Genomic DNA, 23,995 nt, shown 5'->3' on the forward strand with positions numbered 1-23,995 from the left:
AATAACCCACAAATCTGATCATACGGGGATATCGTAGCAGATGTTTGTTTACTTAGTCTCCAATTAAAACATTTGAATTGGATGTATTGCTTTGCCATGCAAAAAAAAGTACAGTACATCATAAAGTTTTTAAGATTTCAATTGCAGATTCAATGAGGTCTAATTTAGGGGGGGGGGGAACGCAATTTGTATTTCTGTACAGCAATTACGTTGATGTTTTCGAGAGTTGGGTAAAATGCAACCGATCTTAATCTCACGGTGTTCCCATAGCAACACCGCCGGTCGACAAAAGTAGCCATTCGCCCATTGTGCGGGGATGGATTATGAAGTACGAGTGACTTTAAAAGTCATGTCGTTGGGCCGGCCTCCCTTCCACCGCCCCCTCGCCACACCTCCTCCCTCAAACGGAATTCTGGGATACGGGCAGCCTCGGTAATTACTTCCAGAGGTCGACTGGAGAGAGAGAATAGAACACAAGAAGGCACACACAGGCTTTGGGTGCTGAGGAAATGTGAAGCAGTCATCAAGGGCCATTTTGGCCCCACAAAAATAGATGTCCTTCCTTACCATGCGAAATGGAATACAAGCAAAGAAGTCAAATAAATCAATACAGTAACATTATTTGAGGTTACATTTCATTTGATAAATCCTTGCAGCAGGAGTGACACCTTGTTGAAAAAACAACAACAACAACAACACACGCACACACACAAACAAAACAGGCAACTCCATTTAGGAATCCTGCCTGCTGAGCTTGCCGATGAGGATGTGACACCATTTTTGGTGCACTGGCTCACAGTTTCCTTCCTTCAGAAGAAGAAGAAGAAGAAGAAGGAGAACAATATATAATAGAGGGTCTCAATCAGAATCAGTCAACGCAAAAGCACACATCGCTTGGATTGCAGGCACCAACGAGTCAAGATTTCCAGTTGACAAACCAAATCGAGGCTTCTGCAGCACCTTTGCAATCAAGCAAAAACAAAAAACAAAAAACAAAAAAACATTTGCTGATGAATTGGGTCGACGTTGTACTCTTCCTCATGGCAGCTAAACTCGGCGCTCATCGTGTGCCCGCGCGCACGCGCCGTGCACGAAATTGGGAAAAATCACTAAGTAGACGAACGGTCACTTCCGGCGCAGGGCTCGCGTTAAAAAAAAAAGTGTTGCACGTGAACGCAACCCAGATGACAGCCCCGCTTTCGTGTGCGCCCATTGCAGTTGTTTTCGTCCCCCTTTTTACCTTTTCTCTCACAGTCGCTCGTTTCTCCATCCTGACTTCGGTTGTTTGCTCTCATCCCATCGCGCTGCTGCGCGGCTCGGATTTCGCAAAAAAAAAAAAAAAAAAAAAAAAAAATCGCCTTTTAGCGCAGTCGAAGGAAGTTGGAAAAGTCGGCAAACATCCACGTCGCAGTCGCGAGTCGGCAAAAAGTGAAAGGGAAGTCCACGCACGCACGCACGCACGCACGCGCGCACGCACAAAAGAAGTGTGACTTGTGAGTGGCTTTCAGCAGCAAGTTGTCTCAGGAAAAGTGCGCCATGTTGTCAAATGTTTTCCTTTTTTCTTCTTCCCTCTCTCTCTTCTTTTTCCTGCTGTTGCCGTAGAGGACGACTCGTCTCGTGAAGGCTATGTGGTGGCAGCCTCAGTCGCGACATGCCAAAGCACACGTCAACTGCTTCATAGTTGTTGTTGTTTTAAAAGCTTTTAAGAGTGAGTCCCAAGCGGCTGTTTTGAATTCATTCTACTGACAGAGGCGCGACTGTGTCGTGCAGGGGCGAGGGGGGGGCGGGGGCACGAGGAAGGGGCACCTATGCATCTTTTGTTTACATTTGTTTGGTTTACAATTGTACGATTTTCAACACTTTGAACAATTGGAGTGTTCAGGTCACCTTCTGATTTTTGGCACTGACACTTTCTCTACCCAAATGGCATACATTACCAAAACACTGATGCAAGTACTGTAAAGTCAAATGGATAGATATATTTCTACAGTATATGCGGAACAAAAATATCAATGCAACACTTTTGTTTTTGCCCCCCGTTTTTCACGAGCTGAACTTAAAGACGTAAGACGTTTTCTGTGTGTACTACTGAAGGCCTAATTCTCTCAAAATGTGTTCATACGGTGAAGCCTGCTAGTCCACCTCCTAAGTCATTGATCCCCGAGTGAAACAGAAGTTTGAAATTTGCGGAGAAATCGTCTTAGGCGAGCACAGTGACGAAACCTCTTGGAGTTGGTCACCAGGTTTTGGATTTTGGCCCACTCCCCCTCACAGAAACTGTGCAAAGCCTTCCACTTTCCGAGCAAAAAAAAAAAAAAAAAAAAAGTCGAGTTCACTCCACAGGTTTTGTGCTGGGTTGAGGTTTGGAGACAGACCAGGCCACGCAATTAGCTCAAAGTGCTTCTTCCTCAGCCACTCATTTGTTTCTCTTTCACTACAGAATGTTTTGGGTCATTTTCATGTCGGAAGGCTGATCCGTGACCCATTTTCACTGATCTTGCTGAGAAAAGGAACTTTTTCATCCAGGATTTGACACTACGTCGCTCCGTTCAGCGGCCCCTTGGATCCACAAGCTGACGATTGCGAGACCGCCAAAAAAATATTTACAGTGTATCAAAAGATTTTTTTCAATCGAGCGATAAATTTAAATCCATTGTATGGCTAAATGGATTAAAATGGCTTTCCACATGACACTCAGTCATCCTTTGAATGTTTGTTTGGCAATCAGAGGAAGTTCATCCTCCGCAGCTTGACTTGCCGTCTTCGAGAGCCCCCCCCCCCCTGGGGGCGTGGCCCGCTGGGAGAATAACAAATGCTGATTGGTTGACAAGTGGGCCTCCTTTGCCGTCCCACATCACGGGCAGGTATACATGGCCCAGGAAGAGCGGAGGAGATCATTCAAATCATTCTTCAGCTTGTCACCACTCATCCATCTGCTTGTCGTAACTTGAAGAACGTTTGTTCTGCATGTGTTCTTTTTAGAGGCGTTTTATGTTCCAGGGGTCAGGGGTCATGCATCATCATGCATTGCAAGCAAATCATCGGAATACATCAAATCAAGTACATTCTTCCCCATCTCACCAAAAGGAAATCGTTCGAAGACACTTGGGGAGGCATATTGACATCATACACATTAGATTAGGTTTATTAGACCGCCTGGCATCAAAAGGAAAAAACATCAATATTTCAGAAATCTTTGAAAAACTCCAATTCTGTGACATTTTAGTATTCTGAACAGAAATAAGGAATTTCAGACTGATTTCATCTTTTTAGTCAGCTCACTGGACTTTTATAAAAAGTTAGGAATGAATCAAGTATAACATTCCACCTCTAAAACTCTCTTTTTCTAAACGATCATTTGACATCCTAATCACAACTCATTCTTTACTATTTTTTTCCCCCATCATTTTCTAATTCATGGATAACAACAATGAGTATGTTAGGATTGAAAATGTTAAGAATTTTTACATCCTGCTGTATTAACCATTACAGAATTGTAAAATTGATTTAGCTGATTACCAATGTTCTTAATTTTAGTGCAGATTTTGATTGGGTGGTTAATCTAATTAAATAATTCTCAATCAGATTATCCAATTTCACTTCATAGGTAAAATGGAAAATTATTTTTCACTTACTCCAAATGTATAATGTTTGTTCATCTATCTATGCCAGCGACATATATTGACAGGCAGAACAATGACATTTTACCATTCACACAACACAACAAAGGGTTTGTGTCCAACTAAACGGTCTCCGATTTCACAAGGAATAAGTTTTGATGAGTAAATTGAGATCATCATTTCAATATACTTTGTGACATTTTTTGTTTGATGGTGTATATAAGATATACACACGGCTCAATAAAGGTTAGGAAACTCATACACTTGTCAAGCCCAGTAAATGTTCTCGTATCACAGCTTTACACAAGCAAAATGTGAAACAACTAAATAACGTCAGACTGCTCCGGCCGATACATGCGGCACAAATGTCGCCGTGGTAACGGCCGTGAAGTGACGTGGCGGTCGGCCTGCGTTGCAGGGAGGGCCACACGTCTCTGCTGCAGGAACTGGAGCAAGACCTGAAGGAGAAGCCGGAGGCCTGCTCAACGGGGTAGTGGAGGGTCTGCGGCGTGCCCGTCGTCGCCATGGAGACCGTAGGCGCTCATAGCCTCAATGCAACCACGAAGGCAGGGAAGCTTGTCACTTTGCCGGCCATCGCCAGGTACGCTACTATTGCGGCCATTTCAATTCAATACGATCGGTTGTGGCTATTTGTGGCCAAAGCCAACCTTGCCCTTCAATCTCCAGTGTTGCTACCACGCTAGGCCTGACGTGGGTCTCTGCACAGACTCTTCAACTGGTGCAGGAGCACACGGTCTTCTCAGAAATAATCATAGACCGGGAGGCCGTAAAGGCCGTGGAGCGCTTTTTAGTTGAGTGCAAACCACACCCGGCGGATCCAAAAACAAAAAAGACGACGTCAGACTGACCGGTTTTGGGGTTTCCTCCATGGTTGTGCAGATGATGAGAAGATTCTGGTGGAGCCCGCCTGTGGCGCTGCCCTGGCCGCTGTCTCCAGTGATGTCATCAAAAGGCTGCAGGACAAGGGCAAGCTGGAGAGGCAGCTGGTTCTGGTGGTCTTTAATCGCTACATGCAAATTAATGTTGCTGCCAATCATTGACCCATGCCAGGGATTAATAATATAATGATCAAATATAATGATTTAAAAAAAATAAAGTTGTGCTGTTATGTAAATATATTGGACTATTGTATTTTGGACTGAAGTAGCCATTTTAAAAATCAATTAATTTACTGTGGAAAACTAATTATTTTACAGGGAAGCTGGGAACTTTTGTCAGGGACAAATGAGTGAGGATTCTTTGGGGGGGGGGGGGGGGGGGGGACAAAACAAAAAAACAAGTATATGTCACACCACAAGTGGAAACAGTACATATTGTGCCGCATAGTGTATATGACAACACATATTAAGCTCTCACGCCACAGCCGATACATACCTCAGTGTCATAACACACACGTGGCGTGCATGACAAGGTGTTGGCCCAGTGGCATGACATCACTTTCCACTCAAGTTCCTGGTGTTGTACAGGCTGAGGGATGACAGGTGTGGTCCATTTCCTGACTTGCTATTGGACAACGAAATGAGACAACCACCCTAGTTTGACTCCATTTTAACCAGTCGGAAACTCACTCGACTCAACGTGATATATTTTGTGACGCGTCGTCATGCTCTGCGGCAGTTGCTAGGCCATGGAGTGGAAAGAGAAGCTGGCATTGCAGATAAAATTATGTCGGTCCTTTTGAGGAATTAATGGAGTTGATTGCACAGACTTGAGACTGCTGGGTACATGAATGAGATCCAGCTCGAACTGGTCTGCTCCAGCACGCTGCTTTGTAAAGGTCTCTCTTCTTTTACAAGGGTTAGTGACGTAACACAAGTCAAGCCAAGGGGTCTTACATAAAAAGCACAGCACATAGGGGACAAAACATGTTTCCCGAGTAAGCATCATCCATCACGCTGTGCAGAACAACGCATTTTGGAGCCGGTGTGCTTTGTTACCCATAACATAAACGTTCAAGCTCAACGCAGCAGCAGGGGAGTCGCAGTATTTGTACATGAGGACGTCTTTTATTGTGACACAGAAATCTCAAATGCCATCCGATTCTTTACATCTGTATGTATAGTCCATTTTAAACGTTAAGTTTCCAATGTGCAGAGGTAAGACAGTAAAAGTTAATGCAACCATAAATAATAATAAATATCAAGTAAATGTACAGCACACATTTGATCACAATGCCTCCTCCTATGAATGAGTCTTTTATGTCGCCTGTCTATTCGCCGCAGGAGGAAGTAGAAGCAAGTGCGTCCCCGATAGCAGCGATATATTAGACTCTCAAAAGAACAGAATCAAAACTAAGTCTCAGGCATGGCAACAATGCAATGTGTCACATAGCAATTCTGTTGTGTTACTCGCTTCTATCAGGTCAAATGGTTTTACTCACACAAGAAAACACGTTGTACCATGAGCCGTAGAAAATTAATCCATCCGAGTGTGAGACTAGTGATTTCCGTAAAAAGAATAAAAGAAGACCACAACAAACTGGATATCCAACAGACATCACATAGTTTGTTCTTTTTTTGTTTTTAAATCTTTCTTTTTTTTTTTTTTGGAAGAGAAGTGCAAACCCAAACAAAAGGTGAATTAGCGATGAATAAAAACTGCACTCAAAGATAACAGTCTATTTACATTTGTTCCCCTATTATATTTGTACACGGCTAAACATTTGGTTATGAGTATTAAAAAAAAAAAACAGAGCAAAATGTTGTTCTTCCATTAAAGAAAACAATGACAAGGCAAAACTGAAGAGAACTTCGGGGGGGGCCCCTCACCCTAACCACCAGCAAGTGTATGAGTGTAGATTGTGTATGTTGGGGTTGTTTCACATTCAGTAGCGAAAGCACACAGGTGGGAGGGGCAGCTAGTGAGAAGACCCTCTCACTCCCATCTCACAACACAGCTCCAACATCACCATAGCAACGTGCGGGCCTCACTAATTGTAGCGTCAACAGGACCACCGTTGATGTCCAGGCTACTCGCATATCAAAGAGAAAATCAATTATTCTATTATTAAGATGGAACGATGACTTAAATACCATCTCTTTAGAGTCTGCGCTAGATTGATTCAGGTTTGACAGGCATACATTTGTCCAGTAAACTACATTAGAGCCCACACACCACTGTTCTTCTTTAGAAAGTGGTCATACCTCAGGGCGTCGACGACAACGGTGTTGTGTCCTGACAAAAAGACTTTCACGTCAGTGTAAAGGCTTGTTTGACAACATCGCCCCACTGACGGAACACAGAAGGAGGCAGCTGGGTAACGCATTTGGACTTTCGATGGAAGCCTTTGCGCCGTTTCGCAATCCAGCGCTACACTCCCAATCTGCATCACTGCAGAGAGAGGTTTCAACACATAAATTAGTGTAAGGTTGTGTAGTCATCAAAAAGCTAGGGGGAGTGATCAATAACCAGTGTAACAGTTGTTCCACTCCTCAGTGCAACCAGAACAGATCATCATCAGATGTGCAGGTGCCGATAATGATGATCGTCCCTGATATCTTCAAAAACTGAGTAAAATCGTATCATGAAGACAACATCAAGAAGAAAGTGAGGGGTCAACATGCAAACTGTTGAAAGCTACGAAAATCAAATAAAAGTGACTTCAATAGAATAGATCAGAGGAGAATCTCTGAGGCAGGCCGGAGGGTGCGGGTGGTGGATGTAGGGATTCGAGAAAGAAGCGGGGTTGTCGTGTCTTAGCCACTGAGCGGGTCCTCGCGGTAGTGGATGGCGTAACGCAGTTTCTCCAGCATCACGTCCAGAGAGGTGTACTGAGGCAGTTTGACCATGAACATACACGTCTCCACGCGGATGTAGCGAGCGTCTGGCTGACCTGCCGCACAGAGAATAGACACAGGATACAACACAATCAGTGACTGTATAATCGAAACCGATGATTACCAACCACTGTGCTGCGGCACATTAGTGCGTCGGATTTGGGAGAAAGAATTCCTCCCAAAAAAGACTCGGCATTTAGATTAGGAACATTTTCTGATGGTTTTTAATAGACTTTACACCGATTTGATCGGGCTGATCGGTATCGGCCGATATTTAGCATTTTATGCTGATCAGCTGATCGGCTTTAATGTCATAATTCGCAGATTGATCGGCTCCGCAAAAGACATTTACGCCGCGTCGCCGCGTCCACAGTATATTTGAATCCAAAAGCTAGTTTATTTTTAGCCTTGTCGCGCGTCTTTTGACGTAGTACTGTAAATATCTGGCGGCCAAATAAGTTATTAAAAAAATATAATAATAACCTAGGCGGTGTGGGACAGGCAACACGTAATGCTTGGCTCAGACTACATGACAAATTTGTTCTTTCACGATTGCACTGTCCGACTACTGTAACAAAATCTTGTATTCCGCATCCGTTTTTTTACGATCATTGGGCTTTATCTTGTCAACTCAAATGCGACCAATGCACTCGTTACCGTGGCGACGACAACAAGAGTGGAGCGCGCCGACGGTATTCTAAGGACAAAATGGGGGAAAATGTGTGTTGGTGGTCACCGGTGCTCAGGAGAGGAGAGGACGTTCGTTTAAGGCTTGCTTGAGGTATGTTCACGTACTTTTAATACGATACGGCTCGCAAGCAGGCAATAAAATGTTATGTAGCCTAGCAAGCTAGCGGTAGCACGAACGGTTGGATGTAAACATGCCGCCGTTCTGTCGAATCATGCTCTAAAGTTTCTTTGTGGGTGAAGTAATTTAATTAAAAATAAAGCAATTTAATTACAGTAAGTTAGCACCTATTATTTCTGTCATGTAATAGACACATTCCTCCATCTTGTGATCGGATCGGGTATCGGTTTTTTTCAACTCGCTGATTGGTGATCGGCCCCAGAAAAATCGTGTAAAGCCTAGTAAAAAAAATAAATACAGTACAGGACTGATTCTTGAGAACACCAAACTGACTAAAGCGGACTGTAATGTACAGGAAGCCCAGACAGCGCACGGCCGGCCCGTTTTTTGGCAATAATTTAAGTCCTTATTGTAACATTAAATGTCATTGTCATTTCTGTGTGTTAATAGTGGTTCTTGGAATGTATACCTTTTTTAGCTGTCATATTTATTGTTGATTTATGTTGTACTTTTGTTTTTAATGAAACCTTTACTTTAGGTAGTGTGTGAAAGAATGACCTCTTGGTTAATTCCTCTATCGTTAACTGTTAAAAGATAAGAGTTAACTACACATTATCAATAATGATGTGGGACACTTTGACCTAACAAATAATCACCTAGACCTTCAACATTATGTTACTTATCATATTTTCCTGTAGTAAAACGGTAATTTGCACATATAGCTATAGAAAGAGAAAGCTACAAAATGTTGGTTTCTCAGTGCTCTGGTTAATGGGTTCAAGTTCAAGTGAAGTCACGAGTCATTGCTGTCCAAGTCTTTTAACATATTGTCAAGTCGAGTCTTAACTCATGAAGTTCATGACTCGAGTCCAAGTCATGTGACTCCAGTCCAGCCCTCTGCTGTCAACAGGGTGCTAACCGGCCATCACGGTGCCGCGTTTGCACTATTTTATCAGGCTCGGACGCTTGAAAAAAAGATTTTGGGACGATGAAGTTATACAGGCGTTGGATTTTGTGACACAAAGGCTTTTTGCACAGTCATGGGGGCCCGGCTGACCGTGACTCACGTGCACGGCTTGGGGAATTTTACGCAAGAATGGTCATTGGACGTGTTCGTACAATTTTTATCAATTTGTTTGTAGGGTAATAAATGAGCAATTGATTCATAATTTTGGGCTACAGCTGTTGTGTTCGTGTGAGAGCGCAAGTGCATCGGTATATGATTGTTTGGCTTGAGCGCGTGACGGGACGTCTCCCGGCCAAAAGCTTCAAGTCGCTTAATGTCCCAAAACCGCAAACGATGCATGTTCAAGTCAAAGGTTACAAGACAAAACACTACAACTGCACCAACAGCACTAAATAGCACATCAAGGCGCAACAACAGTCTTGTCAAATTGGAACCTTGCTGATTGCCATTACCTGCTACACCATCAGGAGGGGCGATCTTCATGGGGTAAGGGGGGACATGGGCGGTGTCAGGTCCCCCGTCCTTGCAGGGACAAGTGAAGGGGATGCGTTCCTGGTTGCAGGCAAACTTGATGAACTTGCAAAGCTCCTCCTGAGTGAACATCTCTAGAGCGGTCCAGAAGAACTCAATGTGCTGGTCCGTCTCCATCAGACCCACCTGATACATGGTGTGAGCCTACCAAGAGAAAGAAAAAAAATAACAACAACAACAAAAGAAAAGTGAGATGTGATGGCTACAAAATACAACTGACCCATTAAGAAGGTTAACGTGAGGGTGGTAAACCTTGAGGAACTCTAGGTTAATGTAGGGCAAGCCGCAGGTCCGCAGCTCCATCTCCAGTGGGCTGAGCATAGTTAGCAGCTGCAGGGGAATTATGGAGGCCAGCCCTGCACGCACTGCTGTCATACACTCAACATTCTGCAGCTCCCTCAAACGAAGGCTCTGTATTGCCCGTGCGTACACATCCTTATTCTCCCAGCTAGAAACACAAGAACATTCAGGAATACAGCATAGCGAGTTCAACTATAAATTTAACACACCAATCACCTGACAGTGAGGTTCCGCCCTCCCTGACAAAGCTCCACCTCCTCTCCAGTCATCGTGATGTAGGTAAAGGTACAGCACGGCCTGCTGGGAGAGTCAGGGCTCTCGCCGGAATGGTGTTGGGAGGAAATTTCAGCACAAAGTGCCTCTAGCTCAGCATCATCATTAACCTACACAGGACAAACAGGTGAGATATTACTATAAAGCAGAAGAGCGGCCAACAGTTAACTTGATGAGAGGAGATTTAAGCAAATTAAGAGTACAGCTATTATTTCTTACATTTTCAAACTTCTTGACATAGTTGTAGGTGAGCATATCTGCTTCCTGTAGGTCCTGCTCTGGGTGGAGGGCCTCGCCCACCAGACCTTTCCAAAAAGAGCTCAGCAGGTCCAAAGGAAGGGGCACATCTGCACGGATGGCAATGCCCAGTAGCTGACCAAAGAAGTGCAACAACTGCTCCTCCGCATAGCTGATAGGACATGGCGTCAAGATGTACTTCCCCTGAGTAAGCAAAAAATAATAATAATAAATAAATAAAACATTTGAGAAATTTAAATACATCTCGGCCTCTTTTGTTTAACATACAGCTATGACTATGTTGTAAGAATTGTTTTTTTCTGTCACTGGCATGGATAGATGGACAAAGATACATTATTTGAAGTAAATGAGAATTTTCAGACCAATTACAGTAAGTGAAATTTGATCATTTCCCACTGCATACCTAATGATCTCTCATGCCGCGCAGCACAGTGGGAATCACTGCATATAGCGGTCATACCACGTTACACATGATTATATGCCTGTTCATAGCCATAGACACTCATGCTGACATGACAAAGTTGAATGTACTATAATCTAACATGTATGTTTTTTTTTATTGAAAAGCGAAGCAAATACTTGACCGTCAGCCAGTGGGCTTTACCTTGTTACGGTTGGCTGCAGCACTGGGACAAGGCAGCAGCAGAGAAAGAGCTGAACTTTGTAACTCCTTGCATACCTGCCAAAGGAAATGTCTGAAGGAACCACCTAGTCAGACACAAACACAGGTGCTGTAATCTGCTATACCCCATTGTCAGAGTAGATACGCTGCATTTAAAAAGTAGAAAATCTCACTTGTGCCATGAACTTCCTCCCCAGTGAAGCGAATGTTGAAAGCGTAGGTTGGGTCCCCTCCGCTGGCTAGTTTGACACAAAGCTGTGACGACGGCATGCATGCGAGTTGACGTGCAGCCTGGCAGAAGTACGTGTTCTCTGATGATCTAATTTCACCTGCAGGACATCAAGAGGATGTAAGTGAAGATACAATACATACAATATGAAGTGGTAACTTGTAGTAATCTGTACCTCCCACAATCTCAAGAGGGTCCAATGTAATCTCTGGAGCTGCATGGTCTGCTGTTCGCTGTACTGTGGCATTCAGTACTCTGTTCATTACAATGACCTTAGTGTCATAGTAAATTAGTCCTATGAGTATTAAAAAAAACATTTTGCTAACTGATTAGCACATGGTCATCACTGTAACCTGCTAAAAATGCCAACGTCCAACTCACCTTTCGCCTCACATAACAAGGCTGCAATGCTGTTCTGATAAGTGCACGTCTGTCTTAGCTCCACCAGTGGCAGGAAGAAACTCTCCAGGGTGTTATTGAGGGACTGCAGCAGAGCAAAACGCAAACGCAAGCTCTCCACGGACACATCTTCAAAACACACACACACACACACAACTGTTAGAAGCACTTCTTTACTCGAGTCACCTACAGACTAAATACCTGGGGTAAGATACAGATGTTGAAGTGTGTTACTAACTAAGCAGGCAGGCCACACGTGGATCGACACAATCACTGGGCTCCAGGTAGACTTCATGGGGATGCAGTCTGGCTGGTGTGATAGCAAGGTGACGACACAGCCTGTTGATGTACTGGACCAATGCAACATCCATTTCCAAAGTCCACTTCCTACAAGATTTCTGGGCATGCCGTGTGTCTATACAGGTGCACCTGTTGAAGATAAAGATTAACTACTAAAAGAACGGGATTCGTTATTACATCAGAATTGTGGGCCTATAATAGCATGTTAATTAAATGGAGGGCATTTAAAAGCAGAATACTCGCTTACAATACCCTCCAAGAGATTCAGAGTGCATCACTAAATACTGTGTGTATATATAGAATATGCATAGCATGTTCTGGGAAGCCAGCATGTGACAGTATCGACATTACATCAGACTGGGGGGTGTTCGAGGGGTCTGGCATTCTGAGCTATTCTCACCTTTCGAAGTGGAGGTCATAGCCACATGCCAAAATTGCCCTCCAGACACTGCGGATGTCCTGCTTGGCTCGGTCAACTGCAAACCGATGGAAGCCCTCCAATGTCAAGTACTTCTCCTCTGAGACTACGGAAAAGAAACTCACATGAGAGATACTGAAAATCATCGACTGAAACAGAAGTGCATGCATTTTGATAATCAGTATTAATATTCGAAAGTCAACTTCGTTACACTATGGGTGTGCAAGGTTCGCGAACACAATTATTCAGTTGCTAGTTTTAAAAAGACTGTTTAACAGATGTTTAATGCTTAATTTAGGGAAAAGGGAAAAGAGTATCCTATATTGCGTGATGGGTAAAGTAAAGTCCGCGTTGTCTGTGGTGTTATCATTGTGTACCAATTATTGACGAACCTTCAAGTTTTTTAGCGGGGGACTTTTCCACATCTTTTTCATCAGGTCTGGATTTCTCTGGCGATTTGGGTTTAAGGACTGTCTTTTTCTCACTAAGCGCAGTCCTGACAGAGGTACGTGAAGAATAAATTCCTTTTTAAATTCACGAATGGAAGTAGGACTGTAAATGCTCAGAAATAAATGTACTTACCTTACACTGTTGAGAACAGACCTTTCCTTGGTGGGAGGTTTGGTGATTGGCCTCTTGGTACTTACTACCTTGCCTTGATGCTGTTCTTTCCCTGCCTTGCTGTACTTGTTCTTATTGGGTTTGGGAATGCCATACTTCCTTAGAATCTGGATAAAAACAAATCATTTTGACAAACGTGATCAGAGGCACAGAGACATGTTACTTTGAGGTGCTGGAAAATAATACAAACGTTTGGGGCACAGATGTGGCTACACTTCCAAAATAGCTTTCGTAGCCAAGCATAGTCAAGATTGGCTAGTGTGATTTACCTGAGTAAGTTGGTCTTCAAGTACTTTCTTAGGAGGCCGGACATTGGTGAAGAAAGTATGGAGTAGGTTGCCAGGAGTCTGAGAGTTGATCTGCTCTTTGCTGAGGTAAATGTCAGAAACTTTCACTGGCTTGGCAGGCGTGAGGCTGAGCATTTGTTCCGAATGCATACAACTCTTAAAAATATCCGTAAGAACGTCTCGTGCTCCAGGAACAAGCTTGTCACCTTAGGAAACATTTGTTTTTAAATTACACAATGAGAAATTATGTTGCAGAGCATACCGATTCCTGGTCAAATACAAACCTCTAATGGATTTGTCCAGAAAATAGTCTTCAAGAGCAGAGCTGCCCTGAGTGTCAAAAAGACTTTGGTTAACACTCGAGGCTGTGAGGATCTCCTCATTGGTCAACTCCATTAGCTCCTCTTCACCTTCCAGACTGGACAAGCCAATTAAGTCACTGCTGTTGAAGAGACTGGCGCGTATTTTTTCCACTTTGGCTCGAGAACGTACCTAGAATGAATAAGAAAGGGAAGACTTGAAGAAAGAGAAAAATGGAGAATTTAACAGAAAACAACTGGTAAATATAAGGCATTTAACTCACCTCAATGACAGCATAACCTTTGATCGGCCTCACCATGACTGCATTGCTCTCCTGTGAGTTTACCGTGTGCACGGAGCCTCCATCTGACACAGATGGTGTCTCTGCACTATCCACAGGCTCCCCGAAGCTGCCAAGACTCCCCAGGCTTCCTGTGCTACAAAGAGAAGTATCTAGACTCTCCTGACTAGAAACAGTCTGTGGTTCATGGGAGCCCTGCTGAGGGTAGTTCCCAGCAGACGCCGCTGCGGCAGGATTTACAGCCGGGACAGCTAATTGCTCCTGATCGACCGAAAGTTCACTGGCGGTGCGAGAGACTCCCTGAGAGGAGCTGCAGATGGAGGTCTGGCTGGTAGAAGCGGACGCGCTCACACTCATCGCAGGAGTCACGCTGCTGGAGCTGTCGGGACTCTCAGGACCTCCACTGTGGGGGAAGGGGCGCTCAGACTCAGCGCTCACTTTGCCACCATGAGGGCTTGTGACCCTAGCCCCTGTTTTAGTTTTCTTGGGGTCCTCTTCCTGCAGAGGTATGTACACTTCATCTTTGAAAAGCCCTCCATGCGCGTTGCAAGCTCTACGGATGGCATTTCGAACCACTGCCTCTTCCAGGTGTGTGGGGATACCTGAAAGCACCAACAGGCGGCTGTGGGCAGTAGGACCCACCAAAGCCTGGCAAGCGTCTGTCACTGCATCACTTGTCACACTCAAACCCTGGGGATCCTTGTTTGCCAGATGTCGAAGAATCATCAGGAGAGTTAGGCCGCGGTGGAACCATAACATGTCTTCAGGTTTACTACCCGCCATGTTGAGCAGGGCGCTGTCACTCTCTGACAGTCGGGCACCTCCACTTCCCCTTTTACCGGAGACCACTGCGGCCACCGCGGCTGCCGCTCTCTCACGCTTCATCTTGACCTTCTTACGTTTGGACAGCAGGCTGGGACTCTGTGGTGTCTGGCCAGGAGATGAGGATGACGACGAGGAAGAATCACTGAGGTTAGGGGCACTGGTGGAGGTCAGGGTTCCAACTGCGGAACCTCCAACATTGAGGGGCAGAGTCACTTCTGCCACAGCGAGACAGACCTCCATCAGAGCATGAAAGTAGGTGGAGAACCGGCTCTGCTCTCCCACCAGTGCCAAAGCAACACCTCCAGATGAAGATCCCCCAGCCCCAGCTCCTCCTGCAGTCCAGCCCTGAGTTTCCCGATCGTAGAGCTTACGGAGTTCTGTTTGCAGGGCCATGAGCACCGCCAGGCAGGGGTTAAGTAGCAGAGCGATAGAGCTGGACAAGCCAGAGGGGCTCTTACGCTGCTCCAAGTGGTGAATCTTCCGCAAAAGTTCAGCCAGCAAGTGAAAGATGAGTTCTTTGATAGAGGGAGCCAGATCCGTGGTCCAAAGTAAACCGCCTAATAAGAAAAACACAAGCAAACATTAAAACAATTATAAATAAATAAAAAAAGACTGAAAGCTGGTTTATGAATTACAATGCAAGCCTATGTGCAATGATGAAGCAAGGTATTTAATAATAGGTATTCATTTAGTGGTTGATATTTTATGATCTTTACATCCCAGGTAAACAAAGGTATTATTATCTCCAGTAATTGGTCAGGTTTTCATATCATATTTGTTCATTAATTTATTTTATTGCGGCACAGTCTACGACTGGTTAGCACATCTGCCTCACAGTTCTGAGGACCGGGGTTCGGTTTGGTGGCCTCAGTATTGCCAAATCTGAGACCGCGGCCCTCAGTCGGAAAAGGGTGGCGTGACCTCTCCGGGTCGGGGATGAGATCCTCCCCCAAGTGGAGAAGTTCAAGTATCTTGGGGTTTTGTTCACGAGTAAGGGAAGAATGGAACGGGAGATCGACAGGCGGATCGGTGCAGCGTCTGCAGTGATGCGGACTTTGTATCGGTCCGTTGTGGTGAAGAAGGAGCTAAGCCGAAAGGCGAAGCTCTCGATTTACCGGTCGATCTAGGTTCCTACCCTGACCTATGGTCACGAGCTCTGGGTCGTGACCGAAAGAACGAGATCCCGGATACAAGTGGCCGAAATGAGTTTCCTTCGCAGGGTGTCCGGGCTCTCCCTTAGAGATAGGGTGAGAAGCTCGGTCATCCGGGAGGAGCTCAGAGCAGAGCCGCTGCTCCTCCGAGTACGAGAGGAGCCAGAGCCTGGGGCATCTGATTCGGATGCCTCCCGGGCGCCTCCCTGGTGAGGCGTTCCGGGCACGTCTCACCGGGAGGAGACCCCGGTGACAACCTGGGACACGCTGGAGAGACTAAGTCTCTCGGCTGGCCTGTGAGTGCCTCGGGATCCCCCGGAAGAGCTGGATGAAGCGGCTGGGGAAAGGGAAGTCTGGGCGTCCCTGCTACTGCCCCCGCGACCCGACCTCGGATAAGCGGTAGAAAAATGGATGGATGGATGGATGGATGGATAATAATAAATTATTATTATTATTATTATTATGCTACTTGGCATGATTACACTATGAGGGCGGCTTCATGAGCCCACACAATTTGAGGGTGGCTCTGCATAAATGTTAAGATTTGTGTCACCTACCAAGAAGTTCTACCACTTGTAGCAGCACAGACGATGGCACCGTGTCCAGCTCGTCTTCTGATCGCTCACTACTCTCTCCCAGCTTCCATGTCAACAGCTGCTCAGCGAATGCCATGGCAAGAGGGAACTCCAGAGGCAGGGAATGTAGCACCAATACAGCACCAGGAGGGGGCGACACACCTACAATCAAGACAAAATTCAGTATCTGACGAATAATTCCGCATATATATACGCTATTAAGTCATAATTGAGTCAATACATACCTAGTCTGATGTGCACTTTATCAGTGGGGATGATAACAGAGGGGTATTGGTTGGTGGTGGGAGGGGGAGTAAGGCCTGTGTTAGCAGGTGAGGCATCCAATGGGTAGCATACAGCCTCCATTAGATTAAGCTGCCCATTTCGACGCACTTTGTGACCCAGACCATACAACATTACCCGTGCCCATGGAGCCTTGTACAGGCTCGAGCTAATGGGAGGAAGGCAAGTTTTACATTTTAGCAGAGGATAATAAATCAAGGTTTACGGTGATTTGGGGAAAACAAAAAGGTTGATATCTCACTCTTTGCGGCAGCCAAGTTGGCTCTCTTTGCAAGATACAATCACAAAGGCAGCACCTGGAAAACTGACATCCATGCTCACTTTCGACTCCGTGACAGGGAACTCCTCAGATGTGAACTGTTCTGGCGCATGCTGAAAACAACAAAACACACAACAACTCATTTAACATGACTCCACATTTAGACAAGTTAACGGCATCATTGACGGGCAGAGCAAACCTGTAGGAAACAGCAGATCTGTTTAGTTAGCTCAAGTAAGCTCTCTTCTCCTTGATGCAAGGCACGCGTGATGGCCACAGTCAGCCACTCTCGGATGGGTTGAGCATTGCCCTGGTAGAACAGATCCGTAGGAGAGCAGCTTTGGTCTTGGAGGTTGTGAAGCACAGACTGGGCCAGGAGGATCGAACCAGAACTAATGGTGCCATCTGCAGGAATATAATGTTAAAGGAGGCAGGAAGGACAAGGTCACAGAGAAAGATGTAATTATTTCCACAATATTTTACCACTCACCGGGGAGGGGGGGAGCCAGCAGCTGATTAGACAAAAGTTGCAGGTGTTCCAAGGTGATGTCTCGGATCGCGGGTATGTGGAAGAGACGGGTAAAGGTGTGAGGATTTTTGGGGGCATAGATGTTCAGAAGTGCCATTCGACAGTATAAACGAGCTAGTGCACTCTCACAGCGAAGTAGCTCCCTAAGAAAAAGGAGAAAACTGTAGAATCAATACAAAAGTAGCGTGCATCGACTGTGTGTGCTAGTAGGGTCGAAACATACCTGTGAATCTGAATGTTGCTACTGTCTAGTGAGACTAAGCCATTGGCTGCAGTACGCCTAGATCCAGCGGGCGGGCGCTCTAGAATTTCAATGGGGTACCAGTACCTCACCAGCACACCCTCACTGCGAAGATAGGTTTCCACCTGTACCAGCTCATTCAACTAGAGAAAAAAAAATAAATCAAATAAAATAAATCGAAAACACACAAAATCAAGTGACGTTTTTACCCAGTGTTGGCACAAAACATGGAAACATTTTGAATTGCACTTACAGAGTCAACATCCAGCACTACTCCATGCAAGCCAAAAGTCTTCAACATGCCCCGAATGGCAAACTTGGGCAGTGCTGTCCCACCTGTAGTGCTGTTGGTATTGTTGCTGTCTGGACAGCGGATGACCACAGTCAAGCCTGTACAAAAGAAGCAGAAAATATATCATAGATAAAACAGTACTAGATGGTATTAATAAAGCATTTCAGAGCTTTTAAAAGGGAATTAATGCCAAGTAGGTGAACAGTACCTTTGCGAACTTTATCAATAGTGAATTTGTTGGCTTCATCCTTGATATCTTCTATGGTGGGGAGGTAGAGGTCTCGAGGAATGCCACCATTCTCCTCATACAAGAACTCCACTGTTTGTCTTGCAATATCAACCATTCCTGTTGCCATTTAAACACACCATGAAGCTCAACGGTGCCAAAGCCGTTTGGATGAAATGATGTTCTCACTCCAGACCATTCCTAGACGTGTTTGAAGTGATGTATATGTATTCTGTTTACCTAACTGCAGGGCCCCTTTGATTTGGTCCAGCCCAGATTTTCTCTCAGCTTCATTGCGGAACCTCCTTCGAATGGTGGGGAACACTTTGGTTTCCCACGCCTTTACCAGCAAGGCGTAGTGGTCCTCCTGAGTTTTAAATGTAACCGTGAAATATGGAAGCACAAACCGTGACACTGTCACTAGATGATGAGAAGCCCACTCACCCTTGGGACATCATCATCATCCTCATCATCACTCTCATCATCTGCAATAGGCGGCGGGTGTGGATCAGGCCCAGAAGTCACTAGGTTCTCATAGCTCAGTTCCACCTTGTAATGGCAGGACAGGTCACTGTTGTATTCTAAAGACATAGGAGAGTTATGTTAACGCTGCCAGTCAGAGAGTGATTTTTATGCAAAGAAAGAAATTTAAAAAATATTTTTGGGTAACAGAAATATATATGTATATACGTTGCTGAGGGACCGCCACGGCTGCAATCCGACAGGGGGGTCCGTGGGACCCCGAGTCAGACGTAACGCTTGCACCTGCATCATTATCACTGTCTGAGGCCATGGCAAAGGGGAGCGCTTCAAAATTTGCACTTATTTCTTCTGCAAGGTCAATGCACAAGTCAGCAGCATTCCTGTGCGCTTGGCCTTCAGCGTATGCAAATGGGCGGTTTCCAAAGTTGGCCCGAGTCTTTGAATTCTACAAAACAATGGTATTTGTTTTTGTTTTACTACAAAAGGAAAATTGTGCCACTGAAGACATTTTACTTTTGTACGCATACCTTCTTCTGAATGTGAACCAAAGGCCACATTCCACCAGCCACCTCCTCAAGGATGGGACTGAGCCTTTGGCCACAGTAGGTGAAGTAGACCCGTCCTTTCGGGGCCTGACCAGGGGGTGGAGGAGTACCTTCTGAACGCTCCCAGCCTATTCCAGCCACATTACCTAGGATGATGCAAATCCAGCGTTACCATAGAAATCCCCAGTAATTCCATAATGTTTACGTTTGTAACCCCAGCAACAGAGAAGACTATGATTATGATGAATACCTTTCGCTAAAAGAAAAAAGAAAAGCAAAAACAACCAACATAACCCATCTCACCAGGAAGTAGAGACACATCTAGCCTGACGCTCTTCCATTGGAGCAGGCTGGAACCATTATAATGCACTGCCCTTCCATTACTGCCACGAAGAAACAGACAGGAGAAAGAACAGCTCAAATGTCGAACAACACCAATCAATATAAAACGGCACTCTTACTAGAGACAGAATATTCTAAAAAGAACACCCAGATTGAACTCTCCAATGTAAATGCGTATAAAAGGTCAACATACTTGTGAAACAGACATGTGCCAACAGGGTTGGTCCATGCTCCGTCTCTCTTTTCGGCCTCAGTAGCGAAGCCAAAGGACACAATGGGGCCACTGTCCTCCTCAGAGTCTCCATAGGAGACAACTTCTATCTCCCAGTAAAAAGAAGGTGCCTGTGAGGGCAAAGAAGAGGAAATTAAAAACCTGTCGAGAGGTAGCAGATCAAAAGAAATTCTTGACAATGATCTTGGTAACATATGAACAACCTGAATTGGTACAGGCGAGGTGGCGTAAATGAAGGTGCCCCTGGGGAGCCCTCCACCAGCACTGGGGTCAGCCAAGAAAGTGACAGAGGTAAGACGGGATGAAAACATGCAGGCTCGGACTGGTGGGAACACTCGGGATGGACACCAGGTTATTTCCTTGGGCTGGAGAGGCAGAATATAAGAAAAGAAAGTTGCAAATATTGTAAAGAAATCCTGGTCTTACATTTTTCAAAGGTTTCATATGAACATGTTTATTTATATAAATTAATCAGCATTGACAAAAGAATTTTTTTTTATTATATTCTTATTAGTTCTCCCTTCCAACAAGTAGCATTACAAAAGCAACAGTAATTGAAAAATAAAACTAGGAATAAGTGGTCATTGATAACGACACTGTATCCTACTGCAATTGTTGTAATTATTTGGAGGAGCTATAAGAGTTGTTCAATTGTCAACAAGTGTTGCGATTGATTATTTTTTTGATTAAACATTATGCTTGCTATTGTGATTGTAGTTTGCAAATTTTTTGAAATATGGTTACTCCACCTGGCATCTGTCTGTCTGAAGTGGCGGCGGCGGTGGCCTAGCACAATCTCGGTATAACATTCGCACTCTTTCACATTGAGCTTCAATGATACCAAGACGCTCTCCTGAAAACACAAAAACTGAGCATTATTGCCTTTACGGTTCAGGGCGTATCATGTTTTCTTACCAGGACTACATTCTTGAGCAACCAGGTTGAGCACTTCCACAGCTGCAGGACACTGCTGGATGAACTCTTCACAAAAGGAGCTATCCTCCAAGAGCTGCGCCATCACCAGACATGCTCTGAAAAATTAAAACATCATAAGTGTTATCCTACACTATATCTAGTCATGGTTAGCACTCAGGAGTCACCTCAATGTTATGAGTAATGTGTTATTAGAGAGCTTGAAAAAGATAATACCTTAAATATAAACAACTGCTAATAAAAAGAAAATGTGAAAGGACTCAGGTTAAAAAAAAAAAAAATAAATAAAAGGGGGAAAAAAACACTTGGAAGGGCCAACACTTTTTTGACTGACCTGGTTCTAATTTCAGCCAGCAAGCGAACTGCAGCCATCACTGGGCTTGAGCCATCCCCGGAAGCCGGTAGGGACGTGTGAATGGACAGACTGCCCTCCTGTGGCAGAAGCATGGATTGCACTGCTTGCACTACCTTCTCAGTGATTGATAGCTTGTACAAGGGCAATGCCTGAGGGTTGGGATGAAGGATCACGAGGATCACACTATTGCTTTCCATTAAACAATTAAGGTGATTGTGCTATAGGGAGGAAGTCTTACCTCTGATCTGGGTGTACACAGGCGTGATATTGGTACTGTCAGCACATCTGAGGCTTTACAAGTTCTCCGGTAGTCACAAGAGGGGAATTTGACAGTTGCAATGCCCTCCTGCTCATTGATGGACATCGCAATTCCCACACTGCCCAGCACTCCTTTACCTATCACCTGGAGATATGAGATATATGCTCATATGTTGAAAAGAAGTTCATTAATGATACAATTAGCAATAGCTATTAGTCATTTGCATCCTTTACCTGAACCTCAGACCCTATTTTAATGGTTTCTTTGAAGCCCCCCAGAGCACAGAGTGCAGCAACCGCCTGCCTGCCAATGGCCTGAAGCTTAGCTAGTTTCCGACCACTGCTGCTCCCATTCTCCAAAATACTCTCAGCATACTTCCCCAACTGAGGGATGAACATCAGTGCTCTGGAGAGGACCTAAGAGAAACACAAGAGTAAACATTATGCTTAAAACAAAGATTCACCATTGAGGGCCTGAGTTACTACAATCTCAAATAGTGGGCACTAAACTGCATGTTGACTCTAACAGACTGCAAGCGCTTTTTGCGCGTAATTTGCTAAGATTTTGATATTTCACTGAGATCCCAAATGGTTGCGTGTTCACACGCTCTAACAGATTGTGTAAACATGGTGGAGACCAATGCATTTTTAAGACGGTTGTACACCTGAGGTCGCTCTGAAGGTTTTCAACACAAGGGATTTTAGGAGAGTATAGGCGCAAAATGAAGTTTAAAGTGATGTGCAAGTGTTAGTGGAAGACAAACAGGATATTGCTGACTTACAGAAAATAAATCTATGAGTTCTACAATCTTGGTGAAGCCATCAACCGCGTAAAAGCTAAGTTTTGTGTGATTTAATTCGTCATGCGTATTAGTGTGTTAAAAACAGAACACCCGAAAAACTGATATGGAAGAGGCCAACATGAGACGCTGAAATGACCCAGAGTCAAGTAAATATTGTTGAAAGTTTTGTCATAGGTGACTGACTCCAAGTCAGCTCTTACATGATTCCAAATTTCCAAATGTAATTGCTGAATAGACTATATGCTGTGATAACCTTTTGTTTCTGGCATTTCGAACATGTTTACACGAGCGTTCTCCCCGTCGTCTCTCATTTTGCCTGCACTTCCCCATCACGGGTTACGTACAACGGGGCTGTTTGGATCTTCCTTTCAGATGCAGTATTTCAAGATGCAAAATAAGCCATCACAATTTGTCTTTAGTTTGAGAAATAATATTGCATGTGCTAAATTAATCTATTTGCATACACTCCTTCCATAACGCGCAGAAAAAAAATTGCGTGGCAATTTAGTGAGTTTGGGAGTCCTGGGTGCCCCAGGTTAGTAGATCAGCTTCCACATCTGTTTGCACGAGCAATCATGTTCTTGCATGCGTTAACGTTTTAGTTCATCAGGGCCTCGGTGTCTACAGCTTCAGTTTTTCAATTCAATGGAGAAAGCGGCAAAGTGTAACATTTACTTTTTCAGCAGTGCTTGTCCAGATTTGAGCCGTGTTTGACTCGGGGGCTGTAAGCAGACTATGCAACAGAGCAATAACCTCAGCAGCCATACTGTTGGCAACATGCCCACTGATGAATGGCCTAACAGGGTCTGACCTGCACAAGACAATTTCCAGTTAGGTTCTTGACATCACTCAGACTTATTTTGTCCAAAATATTAGGGACGAAGGTGACACAAAAGAGTTTTGGTCATAGTACCTAGCCAGCTCTGTGTTCCTGTCCCTACAAGCAGATGTTTGGGCAGTTTTCTTCTTGTCGCCAGTCGTGATGCCACCAGCTGTCTCTTGGGTCAGAGTCTCCACGGGCGGACCAACACTCACTATCAGACCAGACTGAGCCCATTTAGTGGCCTTCCTCAGGGCAGCAGATGCTTCCTCTGTGATCACCTCACAGTTTCCATTCTAGAAAACATAACAAGAGTTTAGAAATGAACCAAAAAAAAAAAAAAAGAAAAATTATATTGGAGGTCCTACTTTGGTCATATCCCTGTCCATTTTGACAACCTTTTCCATGTTTGCACCGGTGCCAAGCCGAAAGGGGCGTCCCTCTGAACTACTACATTAGAGAAAACACACATACAGTACTTGAGTAGGCTAGCAAATGTGGAACTGAAAATGTTTAGTAATCTTACTAAGGTTCAATAAGCTTACTTAATCTTCAGGTTTTTCAAGCGCAAGCTTACCTGAGAAGTGGTTGTAGAACCTCGTGAGATGACTGATCCTCCCTCTTGTGGATGAAGATAGATAGTTTACCATCAACTGCCTCACCTTCTTCCCCAATATCGTCAGCCTTCAGGGCTCCTTTGGAACTGGCTCGAGACAGACTTGTGTCTGGCTCAGAAGAGCTGGGAGAGAGCAAGGTCTGGCAACCTGGCAATGAGTTGAAAATATTAGCAGA

The 23,995-nt window shown here is 44.7% G+C and overlaps 3 protein-coding genes and 1 long non-coding RNA gene across 10 annotated transcripts in view; 2 read left to right on the forward strand and 2 right to left on the reverse strand.

Moving 5' to 3' along the window:
* The window catches only part of LOC133475555 (tetratricopeptide repeat protein 28-like), a 177,283-nt gene extending 175,943 nt beyond the window's left edge, over window positions 1–1,340 (reverse strand). For all 4 annotated transcript variants that reach the window (XM_061768556.1, XM_061768555.1, XM_061768554.1 and 1 more), the window contains exon 1: window positions 1,241–1,340. In XM_061768556.1, coding sequence (XP_061624540.1) covers window positions 1,241–1,270 — 30 coding nt within the window. In that variant the 5' untranslated portion in view covers window positions 1,271–1,340. The remainder of the gene's footprint in view (window positions 1–1,240) is intronic.
* A 15-nt stretch (window positions 1,341–1,355) lies between these two features.
* LOC133475556 (uncharacterized) lies at window positions 1,356–2,691 on the forward strand. The gene is made up of 3 exons (XR_009787870.1): window positions 1,356–1,493; window positions 1,603–1,708; window positions 2,441–2,691. It is a non-coding gene; the product is annotated as an uncharacterized LOC133475556 (long non-coding RNA).
* A 1,294-nt stretch (window positions 2,692–3,985) lies between these two features.
* On the forward strand, window positions 3,986–4,809 carry LOC133474956 (L-serine dehydratase/L-threonine deaminase-like). The gene is given in 6 exon segments (XM_061767162.1): window positions 3,986–3,996; window positions 4,039–4,091; window positions 4,094–4,130; window positions 4,132–4,221; window positions 4,308–4,430; window positions 4,519–4,809. Coding segments are annotated over 6 exon segments (477 nt in total). The 3' UTR covers window positions 4,682–4,809.
* Window positions 4,810–5,625: 816 nt separating this feature from the next.
* LOC133475557 (probable E3 ubiquitin-protein ligase HECTD4) overlaps window positions 5,626–23,995 on the reverse strand; it is a 35,555-nt gene continuing 17,185 nt past the window's right edge. For 3 of the 4 annotated variants that reach the window (XM_061768563.1, XM_061768561.1, XM_061768560.1), the window contains exons 37-76: window positions 23,781–23,967; window positions 23,572–23,653; window positions 23,297–23,499; window positions 23,059–23,194; window positions 21,815–21,997; window positions 21,561–21,725; window positions 21,302–21,471; window positions 20,950–21,065; window positions 20,784–20,887; window positions 20,238–20,399; window positions 19,996–20,144; window positions 19,764–19,843; window positions 19,443–19,606; window positions 19,123–19,360; window positions 18,877–19,013; window positions 18,673–18,799; window positions 18,415–18,552; window positions 18,168–18,304; window positions 17,897–18,057; window positions 17,635–17,816; window positions 17,344–17,549; window positions 17,127–17,257; window positions 16,828–17,033; window positions 16,565–16,744; window positions 14,014–15,413; window positions 13,715–13,922; window positions 13,413–13,636; window positions 13,105–13,250; window positions 12,915–13,018; window positions 12,505–12,628; window positions 12,043–12,233; window positions 11,787–11,933; window positions 11,581–11,700; window positions 11,350–11,505; window positions 11,159–11,262; window positions 10,516–10,737; window positions 10,240–10,406; window positions 9,976–10,171; window positions 9,645–9,867; window positions 5,626–7,473 (exon numbers count right to left, since the gene is read on the reverse strand). In XM_061768563.1, coding sequence (XP_061624547.1) covers window positions 7,337–7,473; window positions 9,645–9,867; window positions 9,976–10,171; window positions 10,240–10,406; window positions 10,516–10,737; window positions 11,159–11,262; window positions 11,350–11,505; window positions 11,581–11,700; window positions 11,787–11,933; window positions 12,043–12,233; window positions 12,505–12,628; window positions 12,915–13,018; window positions 13,105–13,250; window positions 13,413–13,636; window positions 13,715–13,922; window positions 14,014–15,413; window positions 16,565–16,744; window positions 16,828–17,033; window positions 17,127–17,257; window positions 17,344–17,549; window positions 17,635–17,816; window positions 17,897–18,057; window positions 18,168–18,304; window positions 18,415–18,552; window positions 18,673–18,799; window positions 18,877–19,013; window positions 19,123–19,360; window positions 19,443–19,606; window positions 19,764–19,843; window positions 19,996–20,144; window positions 20,238–20,399; window positions 20,784–20,887; window positions 20,950–21,065; window positions 21,302–21,471; window positions 21,561–21,725; window positions 21,815–21,997; window positions 23,059–23,194; window positions 23,297–23,499; window positions 23,572–23,653; window positions 23,781–23,967 — 7,613 coding nt within the window. In that variant the 3' untranslated portion in view covers window positions 5,626–7,336. Of the gene's footprint in view, window positions 7,474–9,644; window positions 9,868–9,975; window positions 10,172–10,239; window positions 10,407–10,515; window positions 10,738–11,158; window positions 11,263–11,349; window positions 11,506–11,580; window positions 11,701–11,786; window positions 11,934–12,042; window positions 12,234–12,504; window positions 12,629–12,914; window positions 13,019–13,104; window positions 13,251–13,412; window positions 13,637–13,714; window positions 13,923–14,013; window positions 15,414–16,564; window positions 16,745–16,827; window positions 17,034–17,126; window positions 17,258–17,343; window positions 17,550–17,634; window positions 17,817–17,896; window positions 18,058–18,167; window positions 18,305–18,414; window positions 18,553–18,672; window positions 18,800–18,876; window positions 19,014–19,122; window positions 19,361–19,442; window positions 19,607–19,763; window positions 19,844–19,995; window positions 20,145–20,237; window positions 20,400–20,783; window positions 20,888–20,949; window positions 21,066–21,301; window positions 21,472–21,560; window positions 21,726–21,814; window positions 21,998–23,058; window positions 23,195–23,296; window positions 23,500–23,571; window positions 23,654–23,780; window positions 23,968–23,995 lie in introns of those variants that run through there. The other variant, XM_061768564.1, reaches the window with a different exon arrangement.

Source organism: Phyllopteryx taeniolatus, chromosome 3 (assembly GCF_024500385.1).
Source record: "Phyllopteryx taeniolatus isolate TA_2022b chromosome 3, UOR_Ptae_1.2, whole genome shotgun sequence".
Taxonomy (NCBI): Eukaryota; Metazoa; Chordata; class Actinopteri; order Syngnathiformes; family Syngnathidae; genus Phyllopteryx; species Phyllopteryx taeniolatus.